The sequence below is a fragment of the Tripterygium wilfordii genome, chromosome 1 (genome assembly GCF_013401445.1).
Source record: "Tripterygium wilfordii isolate XIE 37 chromosome 1, ASM1340144v1, whole genome shotgun sequence".
Taxonomy (NCBI): domain Eukaryota; kingdom Viridiplantae; phylum Streptophyta; class Magnoliopsida; order Celastrales; family Celastraceae; genus Tripterygium; species Tripterygium wilfordii.
Window position 1 is genome coordinate 1,384,605 of NC_052232.1, and position 14,812 is coordinate 1,399,416.

At 37.8% G+C, this 14,812-nt stretch overlaps 3 protein-coding genes and 1 pseudogene across 10 annotated transcripts; 1 reads left to right on the forward strand and 3 right to left on the reverse strand.

Annotated features, from left to right (window-relative positions):
* Positions 1 to 1,517: 1,517 nt before the first annotated feature.
* LOC120012536 (transcription factor MUTE-like) lies at positions 1,518 to 2,965 on the reverse strand. Its single transcript, XM_038864322.1, has 3 exons — positions 2,861 to 2,965; positions 1,987 to 2,412; positions 1,518 to 1,650 (listed from the first exon to the last, which is right to left on the reverse strand). The coding sequence occupies exons 1-3, from the start codon at positions 2,954 to 2,956 to the stop codon at positions 1,573 to 1,575; spliced, it is 600 nt and encodes a 199-aa protein (XP_038720250.1). The 5' UTR covers positions 2,957 to 2,965; the 3' UTR covers positions 1,518 to 1,572.
* A 753-nt stretch (positions 2,966 to 3,718) lies between these two features.
* LOC120003526 (nucleolin-like) lies at positions 3,719 to 6,635 on the reverse strand. 6 transcript variants are annotated; one of them, XM_038852552.1, is made up of 2 exons: positions 5,917 to 6,635; positions 3,719 to 4,365 (listed from the first exon to the last, which is right to left on the reverse strand). In XM_038852552.1, exon 1 carries the CDS (start codon positions 6,509 to 6,511, stop codon positions 5,936 to 5,938), a length of 576 nt encoding a protein of 191 aa, XP_038708480.1. In that variant the 5' UTR covers positions 6,512 to 6,635; the 3' UTR covers positions 3,719 to 4,365; positions 5,917 to 5,935. The 6 variants fall into 6 exon arrangements, with proteins under 6 accessions (XP_038708480.1, XP_038708503.1, XP_038708486.1 ...); XM_038852575.1 differs by having other exon boundaries at positions 3,719 to 4,355; positions 5,913 to 6,635; XM_038852558.1 differs by having other exon boundaries at positions 5,913 to 6,635.
* Positions 6,636 to 7,163: 528 nt separating this feature from the next.
* Positions 7,164 to 10,950, reverse strand: LOC120003478 (dual specificity protein phosphatase 1-like). 3 transcript variants are annotated; one of them, XM_038852498.1, is made up of 6 exons: positions 10,814 to 10,950; positions 9,719 to 9,864; positions 9,473 to 9,608; positions 8,861 to 8,981; positions 8,244 to 8,389; positions 7,164 to 7,490 (listed from the first exon to the last, which is right to left on the reverse strand). In XM_038852498.1, the coding sequence occupies exons 2-6, from the start codon at positions 9,830 to 9,832 to the stop codon at positions 7,405 to 7,407; spliced, it is 603 nt and encodes a 200-aa protein (XP_038708426.1). In that variant the 5' UTR covers positions 9,833 to 9,864; positions 10,814 to 10,950; the 3' UTR covers positions 7,164 to 7,404. The 3 variants fall into 3 exon arrangements, with proteins under 3 accessions (XP_038708426.1, XP_038708419.1, XP_038708411.1); XM_038852491.1 differs by lacking the exon at positions 10,814 to 10,950 and adding an exon at positions 10,099 to 10,786 and having other exon boundaries at positions 7,358 to 7,490; XM_038852483.1 differs by lacking the exon at positions 10,814 to 10,950 and adding an exon at positions 10,038 to 10,058 and having other exon boundaries at positions 7,358 to 7,490.
* A 91-nt stretch (positions 10,951 to 11,041) lies between these two features.
* On the forward strand, positions 11,042 to 14,575 carry LOC120003469 (annotated as a pseudogene).
* Positions 14,576 to 14,812: the final 237 nt, after the last annotated feature.

Below are 14,812 nucleotides of genomic sequence, written 5' to 3' on the forward strand. Positions count from 1 at the left end.
AAAATAGCTTTGGCTTCCGAAAGTGCCAGTTGGATTTTCTGCTGGATTTTTGAAAAGAAACATATATATGTATGTATGTATGTATATATAGAGGGTTTAGTTGTTCAAGTGTTTAGGGCCCAACCATATATGGGCCCGTTACTTCAATTATTATATCTTCTAATACTGACAAGGCAAGCTCAAGGAGTTGATGAGGTGCAAAATTGGACCGATTCTTGAACTATTCGGTTCTATAAACGTCTCAATTGATCAAACTAGGTATCAGGAGGTTGTTGTTCTGTCTCTACATAAGTAGAAAACGTGAGTTTTGGGGTCTCCAATGTATATCTCAGGGGACGCTTCGACGCTCAAATTAGATTGATGAGAAATGTAGGTTAGTAAGACATCTTGGTATTTAGAGTTCTCTCTTTAATTAACTAGTAGCGAATAGTAAAAGTGTTAGAGGGATTTATTTGAGTGGAGGTTTCTTTTATATGAATTTTGAAATTAGTTGATTGCAGGGGAGATTTCTTGGGGTCATCTCCTTAAGATCTTTTTCCTAATTGGTGAGCTATTCGGTATCTCGAGTTATTTTGGTCATCTAGGGTTCCTAAGGTCATGCTTGTCAGGCAGTACCGAGAAGTAAAGATCCAGGTGGCATCTAGTTTTACCAAGATGCTCCCTAGTCCATCTCCTCTTCTTCATTCTGTGTTGTGACACGTATTAGTGTCTTATTGGAGGGGTATTTTGGTATTACGAGATGTAATTGTATGATTATATCTACTACTTCTTGCGGTGGTTCTTTTTTTTTTTCCCTTAAAAAATTAATAAAATATCCACTACAATCACTCTTTGAAAGGAACCATGCATGTTAATTAGCAAGCCCAATCATGGGCCCATGGATGCTTTTGATTGGATGGGAATATTTTTGGGCCTTGTGAAAGGCTTTCAAAAGTGTTTTTATTGGGCTTGAAGCCAGTCTGAACTATGTCAGCCCACAGAATCTTATCCAATCAAATGGTCATCGAGCCCAACCATATATACACAACACAACTATCCTGAAAGAATCATAGGCCCAGGCCCAGGCCCATGTTTTGGTATCATGCGTCCTTAGGGTTGAATGGAAATTTGGTCCCTGCAATTTGTCATACTATTTGCATCGATGTTAATTAATTAACAATTAGACATAGGGTATAATAAAAACCATGCAATCTTTAAAATAATTTCATGCTTATATATATACACACACACACATTAAGCAACCATATATTTATATCCGTCTATATTTCCTGTCCATATACATGAGAGCCACAGTACGTGAATAAGACTAATAATTTTCAGTGCTCATAATATTTTTAAGACCATGTATGTGTATATATATATACACATAAATTCTTCTATGTGAACTAAAAGTATGAATCAATTTTGTGAATTTGTTTTTAAACCATAGATGCGGTGGATCCCATAACAAATGTGTGACCCCCAGTTTTGTTATGTTTTTATTACAATAATTGAATTTCAACTTCACAAAGTTGATTCATTCGTTTGGTTCATATTGGAGAATTTTTATGTATATATATATGGTTTGCATAATTAAACTGTTTCTGCAAAGAAGCTTTGCTGAACTTCAACCACAAGTTCCTCCACACTCAGCTGACACTCCAGCCCAATCTGCAGTAACACAGAATATATCAAATCAAGCAACCAAAATATGAGTTTCATATAGCTACTCTAATTTATGAATCTTTTAGAAAACATATAAGCTAATGCTATAGTAATATATATATATATATATATATATATATATATATATATATGATAGTTAAAAAATGGTTTAGTAATTGGATGTTGCAGCGCTATTGAGTATTTAGATGTCCAATGCATGCATAAATGGTCCCCTAGCTAGCTAGGGTTTCATAGACAATCAATATATCTATAACCAGATCCATATAAGCTTTGGGTTTATAATATATTGACTGATCATGATAAACAAACAAACATATATACCTTGATGACAAAAGAGTATAGAACAGTGTCTTCCATGCTACTAATGTTGATATGAAGAACCTCAAAGCAAAATCTCTCCAACATGCTGATCATCGTCACTATTTGTCCAGGAATTCTCCTTGATGTCACTTTCAAGATCACGTTGGAACCCTCGATCTTCGCTTCGACATCCGCAACCGGAGAGTTGCAGCAGGCAACTAGTTCCTTGGTACCATAATTCAGATCAAACCCAGAAGGAGTATGATGATCATGAGGAGTACTCATAGGTGCCTGTGTTAGCAATATTGGCCTTGGAATAGTAGGAGTACCAGTTGGGCTAGGGCTTAGACTACTCTTCCTTTTCTCCTTGGCTTCCAATGCTTGTAGAACTAGGTTTAATTCCTTGATGAATTCAATTACACCACCTATTATAGATGCTTGGTCTCCCTAATCAAAAACAAAACATCACAAAACAAAACAAAGATAGATCAAGTTCTGAATTCAATTTAAACTCGATATCTCTACAAAGCATCACATCAACATTTGGACGTGACTTCTACCTGCTCATTTGTTGGGTCTGGCATAATCCAGCCCACAAGTGCGGGGGAGTGTCAAGACTATATCTCATATCGGATTGGCATAACCCAATCGAGTGATGTAAGTAAAGTCATACCAACTCTCAAACAGTAGACACGTTTTGGGCCTAAAGCCAATGATGACAATCCCTGAAGAAAAATTGGTGCAAACCTTTGGCTCAGAATGGACAATATCCTTGTTATGTTTGGGTTTGAATTCTAACATGGAGAAGCCCCGCTCATATATACTTGTACTTTGGAGAGAGACGATGTTAATACAAAGAAGAGAAGGAGAAATGATGATGCTCTAATCAACATACCCTTTTGATGTAGAAGCAAGGGGTCAAGGATCGCAGGACTTTGAGATGCTCATTCATTTGCCTTCTTCGGTTTCTCTCCACAGTCATATGAGACATCGTTTTGGTCTCAAGAAACAACAAGGATGCTATATGTAATATGTGTAGTGGCTTTGTTTGTGTTTTGAGTTGAATTCGAAGTGTTAATCTATTTATAGGCTAAGCAACGACAACTACTTATTCTACTTGGGTTGTTGATGATATTAAATGCAATGTGTTGTAGTCTCGTGAGGTTATTGTTGGAGAGTCTCTCAATGTATGTGTTGTATATATTAGGTCTCACGGTTATGATCTTGGAACAATTACATTCCCCTCGTGAGTTAAAAACATTGGAGGGTTAATGTGACATGTATGCATATTTACACCCATAAATATATATATATATGTGTGTGTGTGTGTGTGTATCCCTCTAGAGTTATCATGTATTATATATCTTGATATTGAATGCACATTTTGTGTGTGATGAGACATTTACTTTAAATGACTACCAAATAACCCATGACAGTCATTCTTGTGGTTGGCGATTTTGATCGAGAAAAGAAAAGCGTACACATTGAATAAGGGATTGGTTCGAGCTCGATAAAGGCTTGAATATTTTGTTCGGTAAATGAACAAGCTTGAGTATGATTGTTAGACCCCCCTTTAATAAATGATTAGAGTTTAAAGAGATGTGAGTTCGATTTGTGTCGAATCGTTTTGGTGCCAAATCATAAGGTTTTGAGTTCAATTTACACTTTGACCCATCTTACCATATCGTTCGATGAGAAATCTTATAAATGCACAACAAATAGAACCAGAAGATCAGTTTTTAGGAACTCAAGATGTCAAATTAACTCTTTCCTTTTTTTGGGTAAGTAAGCTTTGTATAAAAAGAAAGAAACTGTACAAATACGAGGGGCATACCTCAAGGCCAAGGCAGCAAATGAAAGAAACAGGGGCAGCAAGCCTACAAAAGCCAACCGGCTAACAGACAACCAGAGCCACTCCTAAAGGCCCCGGCTATGTCAAATTGAACTTGTCAAACTACTGCAGCTACAAAACCATAGAATACATTGCTGAGACAGATAGAAGACCATCCATCTCCAAACTCTTCATTCTTTTGTGCCCATTCAGTGAGCAGCATTCATTTTCCGGATGAGGCATGACATTTAAGTAAAGTCTTCAGTGTTAATATTGAACTTCAAAACCAAGTCTGTGCAAGAGGCCGATTCATCTCCTTCATGAGAATGTGTGATGACCCAATACAGCGTGTGATTTAGAATTACAGGGTTATACCTTGAAGACATTGAAGGTCCATAAGGGACTCTAGATAGTTGTCTCCAAGATTTTGTAGCCATACTTAGTACCATGTACTGAAAGCAGTTAAATACGCTATACACATAGAGCACCATGTATTCCCTTGTCGATGGGCGGAAGTAAACTTGGGCCATGACATATTGTTTGATGGATTCCGTAGAAGCTATGAAATCCTTGCAAGAAAAATCAACAAGAGAGTTGTGATATTAGCAGAAGGCTTTAGAAGAAATTCTCAAAAAGTTTGGAGTAGATGAATTTGAATTTACATGTCTTAAAGCACAATCAATGTCTAACAGAACCTCCGAAAAAAAAATTCTCTTTTTCATTTGGAAAAAAAAACAGAGAGTTACCAATGGGTACAAGACAAGAAAATGAGGGCAACAAATCTTTGATCAAGGGTATTAGGTTAGATTTTCTAAAATTTCATGGCAATGATCCCTCCAGTAGGATTTATAGGGCAAGGCCAACCAATAATTATTTCAATAACAAACTCTAGTAACTCAAGGGTCTAGATGGCTACCTTTTATGTGGAAGGCGGAACCTTATGGTTTCAAGATTTGGAGGCATCTGTACATGTGACCATTTGGGAACCCCTTGTTAGGAATATGCAAATCCATTTATGGCCATCAACTTTTGATGAGCCGATGGAAGAGTTAACAAAGTGTGGACAGAAAATCATAGTGAGATATACAAAGCAGGGTTTGAATATCATTGTGCAAAGATGCTCAATCAAGAAGAGATTTCAAGAATTGAGCATGGAGAGAGCTTAACAATGACTTTGGAAGTGCCAGATTGCGTAAAATCCGACATTACCCAAAACTTCATCAACCCTACACGCGTACACGTCCTATTGCAAGAATGACACCACAACAAATGGAAGAAACAAAATGTATGATTTGTGCTTTCAATGTGATTCCAAATAGAATCCTGCTCAAAAATTAAAAACAACCCTGTTTTACATTTAGGGGTATTTAGTGGACAAACCAGTTTATATTGCAAATCTAGCTTCGTTGGAGGAGTATCCAGGGAAAAAAAAAGGGTTCTTCTCATCCTATAAATTCAGGGACTCAAAACAACATTAATTATGGTCATCTCTTCCGCTCGAGCCTTTCTGCACATTGTGAACAAGGAGTTTCAATGTCACAAGCTTATAAAGCAGTAGCAGGTTAAGATTAGATTTATCCATTCATTCCCATGGTTGGGATTGAAGGATCTAGCTGTAAAAGGAACGCTTGCTAAAATAAAGAGGGCATTGAAGAACATCTATGGCATACACTCATTTTCTCGGTTTGTTTTCTTGTGGAGAATGGTATCTGAAATCAGCTCATTGACTTTCATTAAAGATTTACCTCTCTTCTATAGTTGTCTTCAGTAATTCATTCCAGGTAATATAAAATGGCAGCCCATTCAAGTTTCTTTCTAGTTCTGTAATGACTACATCAGGGTTCATAACAGCTTATATTAGGGTTCATACAAACGGGATCAGGTAGTTCCAAAATTTTCAAAACAAGATATGAATGAGAAATATAACAGTAATGTGAGGCAGGATTAACACTAGAGCTGTTTTCCGAGCTCCATACGACATGAAAGAGAGACAAGAAACACAAGAGCTAATAATATTTGCTGTATTGTTCTTCATACAACACAGAGAGTTACCTCATCAAAGATATACTAACAATAACTGAAACGAATTCTTTAAAAAGATCACCTTTTTTCTTACTTAGTCTCTAACCTTCTTCTGCCTCATGCATCACTATCGTTGCTATCATCATCATCCGCACCACGATCATTGGCGATGTAAACGCCAGGCTGCACAGATTTCCTTCGGGTCCTCGATGGAAGAATGTTGTCAAAATCAACTTCCGCCAACGAGTCGTCCGAGAGATCACTATCGCCGGACTCGCCGCCGCCGTCACTAGAGTCCTCATCGTCACTGCTGTCTTCCTCTGCTACGGCCTTCCCTTTCCCCTTATCTTCCTTCATTATCCCCTTCCCCTTCCTGTCCACCTCAGTATCCCCATTCAGTTCCGCCTCATCCTCATCCTCATCCTCATCTCCCTCTCCATCTCCGTCGTCTTCGTCCTCTTCTTCTACTTCATATTCCCCCTCCTCGTCATCCTCTTCTCGTTCCAATTTGTTGTTATCAGAAGACACCAAGGTTTGATTTGGGGATATTTCTTCCAATGAATCGCGATCCACTGGTTTCTCCAGCTTAGGGTTCTTTTTATTAGGGTGATCCTCTTGGTCTTCCACGGGAAATTCGGGTTTCCGCTTGGAGGGTAATGAGGGGGTCTCGTCAGTGCTCTTGGTTTCTACCATTTACGGGAGAATGGCAGCAATTGGGGATTCTAGGGCTTTTGGCGAGTTCAGCTGTAGAACAGAGGGAGGTGGGCTCGGAGGCTGGTGGTGCTAACTGGTAATGTGCGTTCGGTGCACTGGTAGGGTCGGGACTATATCGTTCCGTGTAATTAGGGGGGCCAAAATTATGTTAGATCCGGATGACCGAAATTTGTTCGATCGGAATTTAACTAAGTTTGAAAGTGTTATGTTCGAAATTCAGATCCAAATATGTACAGTTTAAAACCGAAATCCGGATCTAAACACACAAATATTATCTACTTTATTTGTCTAGATATTTATCTAAATTAGATTATTGTCCGATTTATTTGTTCGAATTTAAACCAATTCAGATTTGGTGGATTATTAGTGCCCAGTCTACTTGTGTTTTTTGATGCAATGACTAATGAACATGTGGTACAAAACACAATAAAGGGCAGCTTGAAACCTCTAATGTAGTTACTGAGAACGAAGGAGAAATCTAAGGTCAAGTGTTATAAGACGAAACCACACTGCATCGTCAAAATTTTTCCTCTTCTGTGAGACTAATTAAAAACACAAATGATCTCATCTCCCAATTCTTGATGTCTTCCACTTGCCTTGCTGCATAAAATTCCAAAAATAAGAGCAGCAGTAATGAGGAAATCCTTGTGACTAATGGTCAAGAACAAATGAGGGACTCTGGAAGTGTTGCTCAACCCGAAGAACCCAAGTCAATAACAAAGCTCACAAAAATTCCCCTGCATCACTGTTTCAAACGCCTGTCATTAGGAATTACCAATGATGCATGATATTCCTACACTTTCACTGGATATTATATCGACAGCATCACGGGTTATTAGCTGTTGTAGAAAATGTGATCATATCTTTCAAGTTCAAGGAGCAAAAGTTGAACTCTGTAGCGCTAAGCCTTTCGACTTGTATGACTTCATATCTTCTTCTTCATTTGCTGCATTCTGATCTGAACCAATGTCATGCAAACAAAATAAAATATAAAATCAGAAATTACATTAAGGGGATTATTACAAGGAAACATATATCAGCGGAAATGGTATAGGCTAGGAGAACCAGAGAACGTAAAGTGCGATGTAGGAAATTGGGTGAAACAAAGACTAGTCAAGAAACTTAAATAAAAATGCATTATGGCAACCTTTTTTACCAAGAAGATTAACTTCTTGTCACAGACTATAATGCAGGTTATCCATAAATCCCAAAGTATAGGATTCCCCTCTACATAAATTTTAATATTTTATGCCCATGTTGCTCTAAAAATGAAAAGAAAAATAAATATTTTAAGCGCAGGTGAGATTGATAATCGAAATTTCAAGATATATAGATGAGCAAGAGGGAACATAAGAGAGCTCCCTCTCCAAACCTGATCATCATTAATAGGAAAAAGTCTCAACACAACCTTTTTCCTAGAATTTTTCAAAAGATGTTACGGTGCCACAATCTAAGATACAATAGGAGCATGACATGACTTGCTCGAGTAAGCTATCTATACAAACTATTTTGTTGACTACGTTCACATTTGCTGATAGAGTTGTATACTTGTATTGCATTCAAAATTTGACTAGAAATTTCAAAGAAGAAATATGAGATTTGAAGAGATTTCTCCACCATATTACTTTGATAAACCAACATCTTCACTGCAAACAAACTCGGGTACAAAAAAAGCTGTTTATTATCTTATTTTAAGCAAAAAGTTATGTACCTTGAAGAGATTTCTCAAAGTCTTGTAATTGTTTCATGAAACCAACATTAGGACCAGCCCGAGGCCTTATACTCTTCACATGTTCCATAGCCTGAGAGAGGCTCATACCATGCTTTTTCATCAGATAAGCAATAACGATAGTCGCGCTGAGAGAAAGAATACACATAAACTCATTACATAGTTGTCTCAAATCTAAAACATTTCCAAGGCATATTCTTTCGCTCAAGCATTTATACCGTGTGAGTCTTAAGAGTAGCATGAGTTTCTAGGTGCTTCAAAGAAACCTCAATTGAAAGCTGGTCGACAAATCAAAGGTATGTTGTTTTACAAAAAATATTTTCCAAAATATGTTAAAATCAGAATTAACATCTGCAAAAGCATGCCTTCTTAATTAGTCCAGTGCAATTATGGCTATAGAACGCAGCTAAAATATTCCAAACCACAAGTTAATGCCAATCATCAATATTCATAGCCAAAGTTTTAATCCCAAACAAGAAGTTTCTTGTCGGACTACCTATTACAGTCAAGTATTCGAAATTTCATGGGCTTTTTGGTTAGTATACAAAGGAACATGGCTTCGTTAAGCGACTAACCTAGACAAGGGAAAGAAAAATCACTTTCTTGACTTTCCCACAAAGCAATGAACCAAAACACCACCACCCTTTTCTTTAGCCCCGTCAATAAAACTGAAGCATTCATCAAAGTACTGTCTCAAATCTGTGTCTTGTCTGTCCATAACTAAATCAGAATTAACACCGTAAGATATTCTAAATTTGTAGAAGGCTCAATTTAGGTTGAGAAAATGTAAGCACTGAAAGAATCTCAACAGGGTATAGCATTTAAAAAAAAGCCGTACAAGGTTAAATTTCTATAAAAGAAACTACCATCAGAAACTGTAGCTGGGTATGCAATGCTGGTCAAATGCATAAGCACGAAACAATATACAAGATGGTTAACAAGTTTTTTTTTTTTTTATTAAGCTTCATCATATGCTTAGTTCAAAGTTTGTTTTTATAGAATGCACAAAAATGCCTGGTTCAAAGTTAGAATACAACGTTAGATGAAGATTGCTTCCAGGTAAAGAGTGTGTTAGATGCAAAGTAAAGCAGAATACAAAGAAAAAACAGAAGCCCAAGAAGGATGATGAAAAAATTATTGGAATGCAAGTTCCAAAAATGAAAGAAAAATCAAGAAAACAACTTCCACGCATGAAGAAAGACCTCTCACACCTGGAATAACTTTATATACAAAATCATCCGGATGTGCAGGGGGCAACGAACAAGCCATTGTTAGAATGTGTGTTACATTCAATCTTTTCAGTTCAAACTTGTTATTAGCAGCACCAAGAGAACCCAAAAACAGACCCTGAGACACCAAGAGTAAAGAAAATTCAGCTAACAGATCACATGCCGAAAAAACCAGGATAATACTATATAATAAGCACTACAAATGATTTTTACGTGAAACCTCAGTACCTCTTCCATTTTGCATGGAATATTGTCTTCTTTAAAAGATTTTGACAAAACAAACACCCGCATAAGTGCTGCTATTTGGTTCTTACGGTTACGAGCATCATCAATCTGTTCCATGGGCACTAGCCTCGTCCTTCTCTCACTTTTTCCTTCAAAGCGAGCACAAAGAAGTTTTATTTTCCACCTTTACTGGAAAGGTGATATTCATGTTTTATGTATATACTATTGAGTTCAAAGAATAAGCACAAAACAAAAGCAAAGCCATGTATCCATAGTATTCATAACATAACAAAGACGTCTACTAAACACAACGAAACCATACGATATCAGATGCTACTTAAAGAACTGCTATGCACTGTATCATCCAGTATAATACCATATACCTGCATCATGATATCCCAACGTGAAAGAACAGCCTCAGTTAAGCCTCAAGGTGTGAGGTTATTGGAATTTCCCACAATGAAAATAGTCTTCAGTCATATGTTTAAAAGAAGATATCATTTTCTGACATTGCCATATATAAGTTAACTGATCATTAATAAGAACAGTTTTCAAAATTGAGTAAGCACGTACGGTTTTCGCAAAGGTTATATACAATACAGAAACTAAAAACTTCAAGTCCAAGGTTAAGCTCAAAGCAAAGGACCAGAACTCCACTATTGGCAGAAACTCGAGACATCATCAGTACAAGGCTTTCGGCATTAGAGGGAATGAGCTAACGTTATTGAAAACCAAGTTGAAGCCAAAATATCTCACATTTTCAAAGAACATCGAATGATCAGTGCCACACATATTCTCAATGTGGCTAAACAGCAGAGAGGAGCCACATCTCTTAAAATGAAAAAGAATTCCATTATTATCAATTGACATTAAAAATGCACAAATTTTACATCCAACTAACAAACCCTAAAGATCAGACCACTTCAGTTCGGAAAAATGATCACCCTTGTTACTCCGAAAATTCCAAAACAAATACATCAGCACCAAATTCAGAAATGTCTACAATACTACAGCGCTCCAATTACTTTGATACTGTGTTACAGAGATCAGAATAGAACAGAGAATACGAAAACAAGGAATGAAAAGAAAAAAATTCACCTATGTAGCCGCGAATCCCCCAGAGACTGACAATTTGATTTACGTTTTCTTTACGTGAAGATGTGTGTTCCACTTGTCAATCAGTTCACAGACCCTCTTGGGAAATTCATCGCGAATGACGGAATAGATGAGCCAATTACAAAGAGACCCCTGTTGTTTATCCTATTTGTTCAAGTGACCCCACTTTGAACTTATCTTTCATAAGACCCCTCTGTTTTCAGTTTATTTGCAGAAAACAGAGCCTCTGTAGAAAATGAGTCCAACTGTGACAGAAAAGAGAGAGCTGCAGATTTTTGATGATACAAAAGCAGTTGTTAAGGGACTACTAGAACCAAGCCTTGATGAGGACTACACTTCAGTGACTAAATGCCAATTCGGTATTCCCATCATAGAACTTCAATGCATCCATGAAGGCACAAACTCACGCAACAAGATCACTGAAAAAAAATTAGTGAAGCAACCGAGAAAGAGGGTTACTTTCAGTTTGTCAATCATGGAATCCCAACTTGTGTTTTGGATGAGGTGATTGAGGGTGTACGCAGATTCCACGAACAGGATTCTGGGGTCAAGAAAGAATTCTACCCTGGCGATTTCTCGAAAAGGGTTTTCTACATGTTCAATTTTGATCTGTACCAAACTGGAGCTGCTAATTGGAGAGACACATTTTCTTGCTTTCTGGCTCCGAATGTACCTAACCCAGAAGAATTGCCTGATGTCTGCAGGTAACTGGTGGTACTAAATAGTAGCAATTGCTTTATGCACGGCATTTGTTTGATGAATTTACGGAATTCCAGGGACATAGTAATTGAGTACAAGGGGCACGTGGTGAACCTTGGAATTTCTTTGTTTGAATTACTGTCTGAAGCTCTTGGACTTAATCTAAGCCATTTAAAAGACATGGGTTGTGCTCACCATTATCCAGCCTGTCCTGAACCAAAACTGACCATGGGAGCCTCCAAACACACTGATGACTGATGGTTCGTGTTCGTTTTCACAGTACTTTTACTGGATCAATTGGGGGTTCTTCAAGTTTTCAATGAAAATAAATGGGTTGATGTCCGTCCTATACATGGAGCTTTGGTGATGAGCATTGGAGATCTTCTTCAGGCAAGTTGTTATGTTAAGATCCATTTCGATGCATTTTTGTAAGTAGTCGGTTTTGTGAGTACTTCGAATTAGTTGTGCTTTCATTTGAAGCATTCCATATCATGTTTTTCTTCTACAAAAGGTTTAATTTTTCCATAATATTTCTTTGTTTGTGTAGCTCATCACCAATGACAGGTTCATTAGTGCCACTCGCACAGTACTTGCAAACTTAGTAGGTCCAAGAATTTCAGTGGTAAGTTTCTTCAGGCCCCAAATTTCACCAGGGAATAACTCCATGGTTTGCAAGCCAATCAAGGAATTTTTTTCTCAAGAATGCAAGTACTTTATCTATTTCTCCGAAGGGCTTGATGGCACCTCTCCATTGCTACAATTCAGGTTGTAAAGTTGGCCGTGAAAGATATATTGAACCCTCAGGCTTTGAGGAAAGGGAAAGTGGTGAGGACTGATGAGGGTCTAAATGCCCCCATAGGTTTACTATGTTTTAGTATTCATGCTTTGCCAATTAGACGAAATTACTAATTGTTGTTTAGTTACTCTATACATGTACTAGTAATCTAGGACTTAAAACCCTTATATATACAAGACCTTTTGTTGATCAGTTTGGCTAAGGCACATGATTTGATGACTGGATTTACTGGAGTAATAATGCAGGTGCAAAGTTGATTTCTTATAGGATGCTAAGTTGCTAACAATCTAGCGAGTAATCCGGATTATTGCTATTAATAAGGAGATGAAACAAGCCAAAGAAAGCTTTACCAAATTTTAAGTGTGTATGGAGGACATGGTTAAATTTTTAAGCGTATACAGTTAGAAGGCACAATTACTATTTTCCCTTTGTATAAGGGTGCCTAACACATGAATTGTGTTGAGGCCCTTCAAAGTCCACACCGTGTGAACGACATTCCCAATACTTAAAGCCAAAGAAGCAGTTCAACTTTTCTATTCCAGATGTTCTTTGTACCTCCTCTGTCTCTTAATCTCTTCAGATCATTAGACTTGGCTCGAAGTCTGTGAAATTAGGCCTTCTCCTTTCTGTGCTCGCATCGCATATATGGGAAGTTTGATCCTGAAAATGAAGGAATTCCTTGAACAGCAACCACAATCTTCTGAAATCACAAATATTGCAACTTCCAGTGGCACTTCTGGAGATGATCAGGATTCACGTTCAAATACTACGTCGCCTAGGACTAACAGAGAGACTTTTTTGGACAACCCCGGTTTCTGTTGCTTTCAACATGGAAAAGACCTAAATCCTGCTCGGATGGTAGTAAATGCTAACATTTTCTGAGGTTGAGTTTAAGATTATTCTTCTTATTTTATAATTCTCGTGTTTAAACTTAAATGTGCAGGTTATGGCAGAGCTGGTTGGGACTTTCATTTTAATGATTTGCATTTGTGGAATCCTTGCAAGTACCCAGCTAACCAGGGGTGAAGTGGGTCTTCTGGAATATGCAGCAACTGCAGGACTAACAGTCGTTGTCGTAGTCTTCTGTATAGGACAGATTTCTGGTGCACATATCAACCCTGCAGTCACTTTAGCTCTTGCAATCTTCTGTAATTTCCCATGGTCAATGGTACAAGATCATCCTAGCTAGCACTATCAATGAGAAGTGTTTTTGCACCACTTTTTTTGACACATGGATTTGTTGTTAAACAGGTTATACCATACATTGTGGCACAAATCATCGGTTCTGTGTTGGCCACATTCATCGGAAAATCTGTGTATGGCATAAGCACAGAATTGATGGCTACTCGACCACTCCATGGCTGTGGTAGCGCGTTCTGGGTGGAGCTCATCTCGACATTCATCGTTATGTTCCTAGCCGCATCAGTGACATATGAAATTAAATCAGTAAGTAGTTTTTTGTGAGAAATAATGTTTCACATGGTATGGAAGTCTTTTGAGACTGATCATTTCCTTTGTTACCTTCAAATAAGATTATTAACCCTGAATTTGATTCTCTCTTACAGGTAGGTCATCTATCTGGTATTGTTGTTGGTATGGCAATTGGACTTGCAATACTTATTACCGGGTACCGATGAATTCTACTCTTTAGCAAGCACATTCATATAGTCTAGTCTGTAATTATTATTTTTTTTATGTATTGCAGGCCTGTCTCAGGAGGATCAATGAACCCTGCAAGGTCATTAGGCCCTGCAATAGTTTCCTTGAACTTCAATGACATATGGATATACATCGTTGGCCCGACTCTAGGAGCAGTGGCGGGCGCTCTTCTGTATCGACTGCTGCGTCTCCAACGCCAACCTTGTAGTACCAGACAGTCTCCTAACACTAGTCTTCTCCCTCCCTCGACGACATGTAGGAGGTAATGCTGTGAATAGCTTCTAAGCCCAACAAAGCCCAACTTGCTTAGAACATTATCCGGGCTTGAGCCCGCAATGTGTTCGTTTTTCGGGTTCTGTTGGCCCATCTAATGTCAAAAACTTGAAGGTGAAGATTCTGAAAGTTGATTCTCTTAGGATTATTTTCTGAAAATAACTTTGAATCCACAATCTTCCTCCAGAAGGGCCGTCTTATTGGAAGCTTTTGTGGTGGGAGGGTGTGTTTTTCTTTAATGGAAAATTACGTATCATCCATTTTGAAGGTTGGAAAATGGACTTTCATGTTTCTAATTTAAAGAAGGAAAAAATAGACTACATGTATTTGAAGTTACGTTTTTTATGGCACATATAAGTCACGTGCAACACTTTTTTTAATCTAGCGTGACACCATACAAGTTACCATTTGAACATTCGATGTGGGTCTAAACTCGGGTTGTTAAATCATCGTGTACATAATTTTTTTACCTGTCGACAAGATAAATTAGGTCTAAGGCTAGCGCGTGGCCATAAAGGTATTGTCACACACATACAACACATACTCACACACAT

What these genes read in the sequence shown, in the direction of transcription:
- LOC120012536 (XM_038864322.1), bottom strand. Translation starts at nt 2,956, where the DNA reads ATGTCTCATATGACTGTGGAGAGAAACCGAAGAAGGCAAATGAATGAG. An exon ending in CTTGCTTCTACATCAAAAGG is followed by an intron (nt 2,413 to 2,860) that starts GTATGTTGATTA and finishes GTTTTTGATTAG; the next exon opens with GGAGACCAAGCATCTATAAT. An exon ending in TATACTCTTTTGTCATCAAG is followed by an intron (nt 1,651 to 1,986) that starts GTATATATGTTT and finishes GTGTTACTGCAG; the next exon opens with ATTGGGCTGGAGTGTCAGCT.
- LOC120003478 (XM_038852498.1), bottom strand. Translation starts at nt 9,832, where the DNA reads ATGGAACAGATTGATGATGCTCGTAACCGTAAGAACCAAATAGCAGCA. An exon ending in TGTATATAAAGTTATTCCAG is followed by an intron (nt 8,982 to 9,472) that starts GTGTGAGAGGTC and finishes ATTCTGATTTAG; the next exon opens with TTATGGACAGACAAGACACA. An exon ending in TTTGTGGGAAAGTCAAGAAA is followed by an intron (nt 8,390 to 8,860) that starts GTGATTTTTCTT and finishes TCTTTCTCTCAG; the next exon opens with CGCGACTATCGTTATTGCTT.
- LOC120003526 (XM_038852552.1), bottom strand. Translation starts at nt 6,511, where the DNA reads ATGGTAGAAACCAAGAGCACTGACGAGACCCCCTCATTACCCTCCAAG.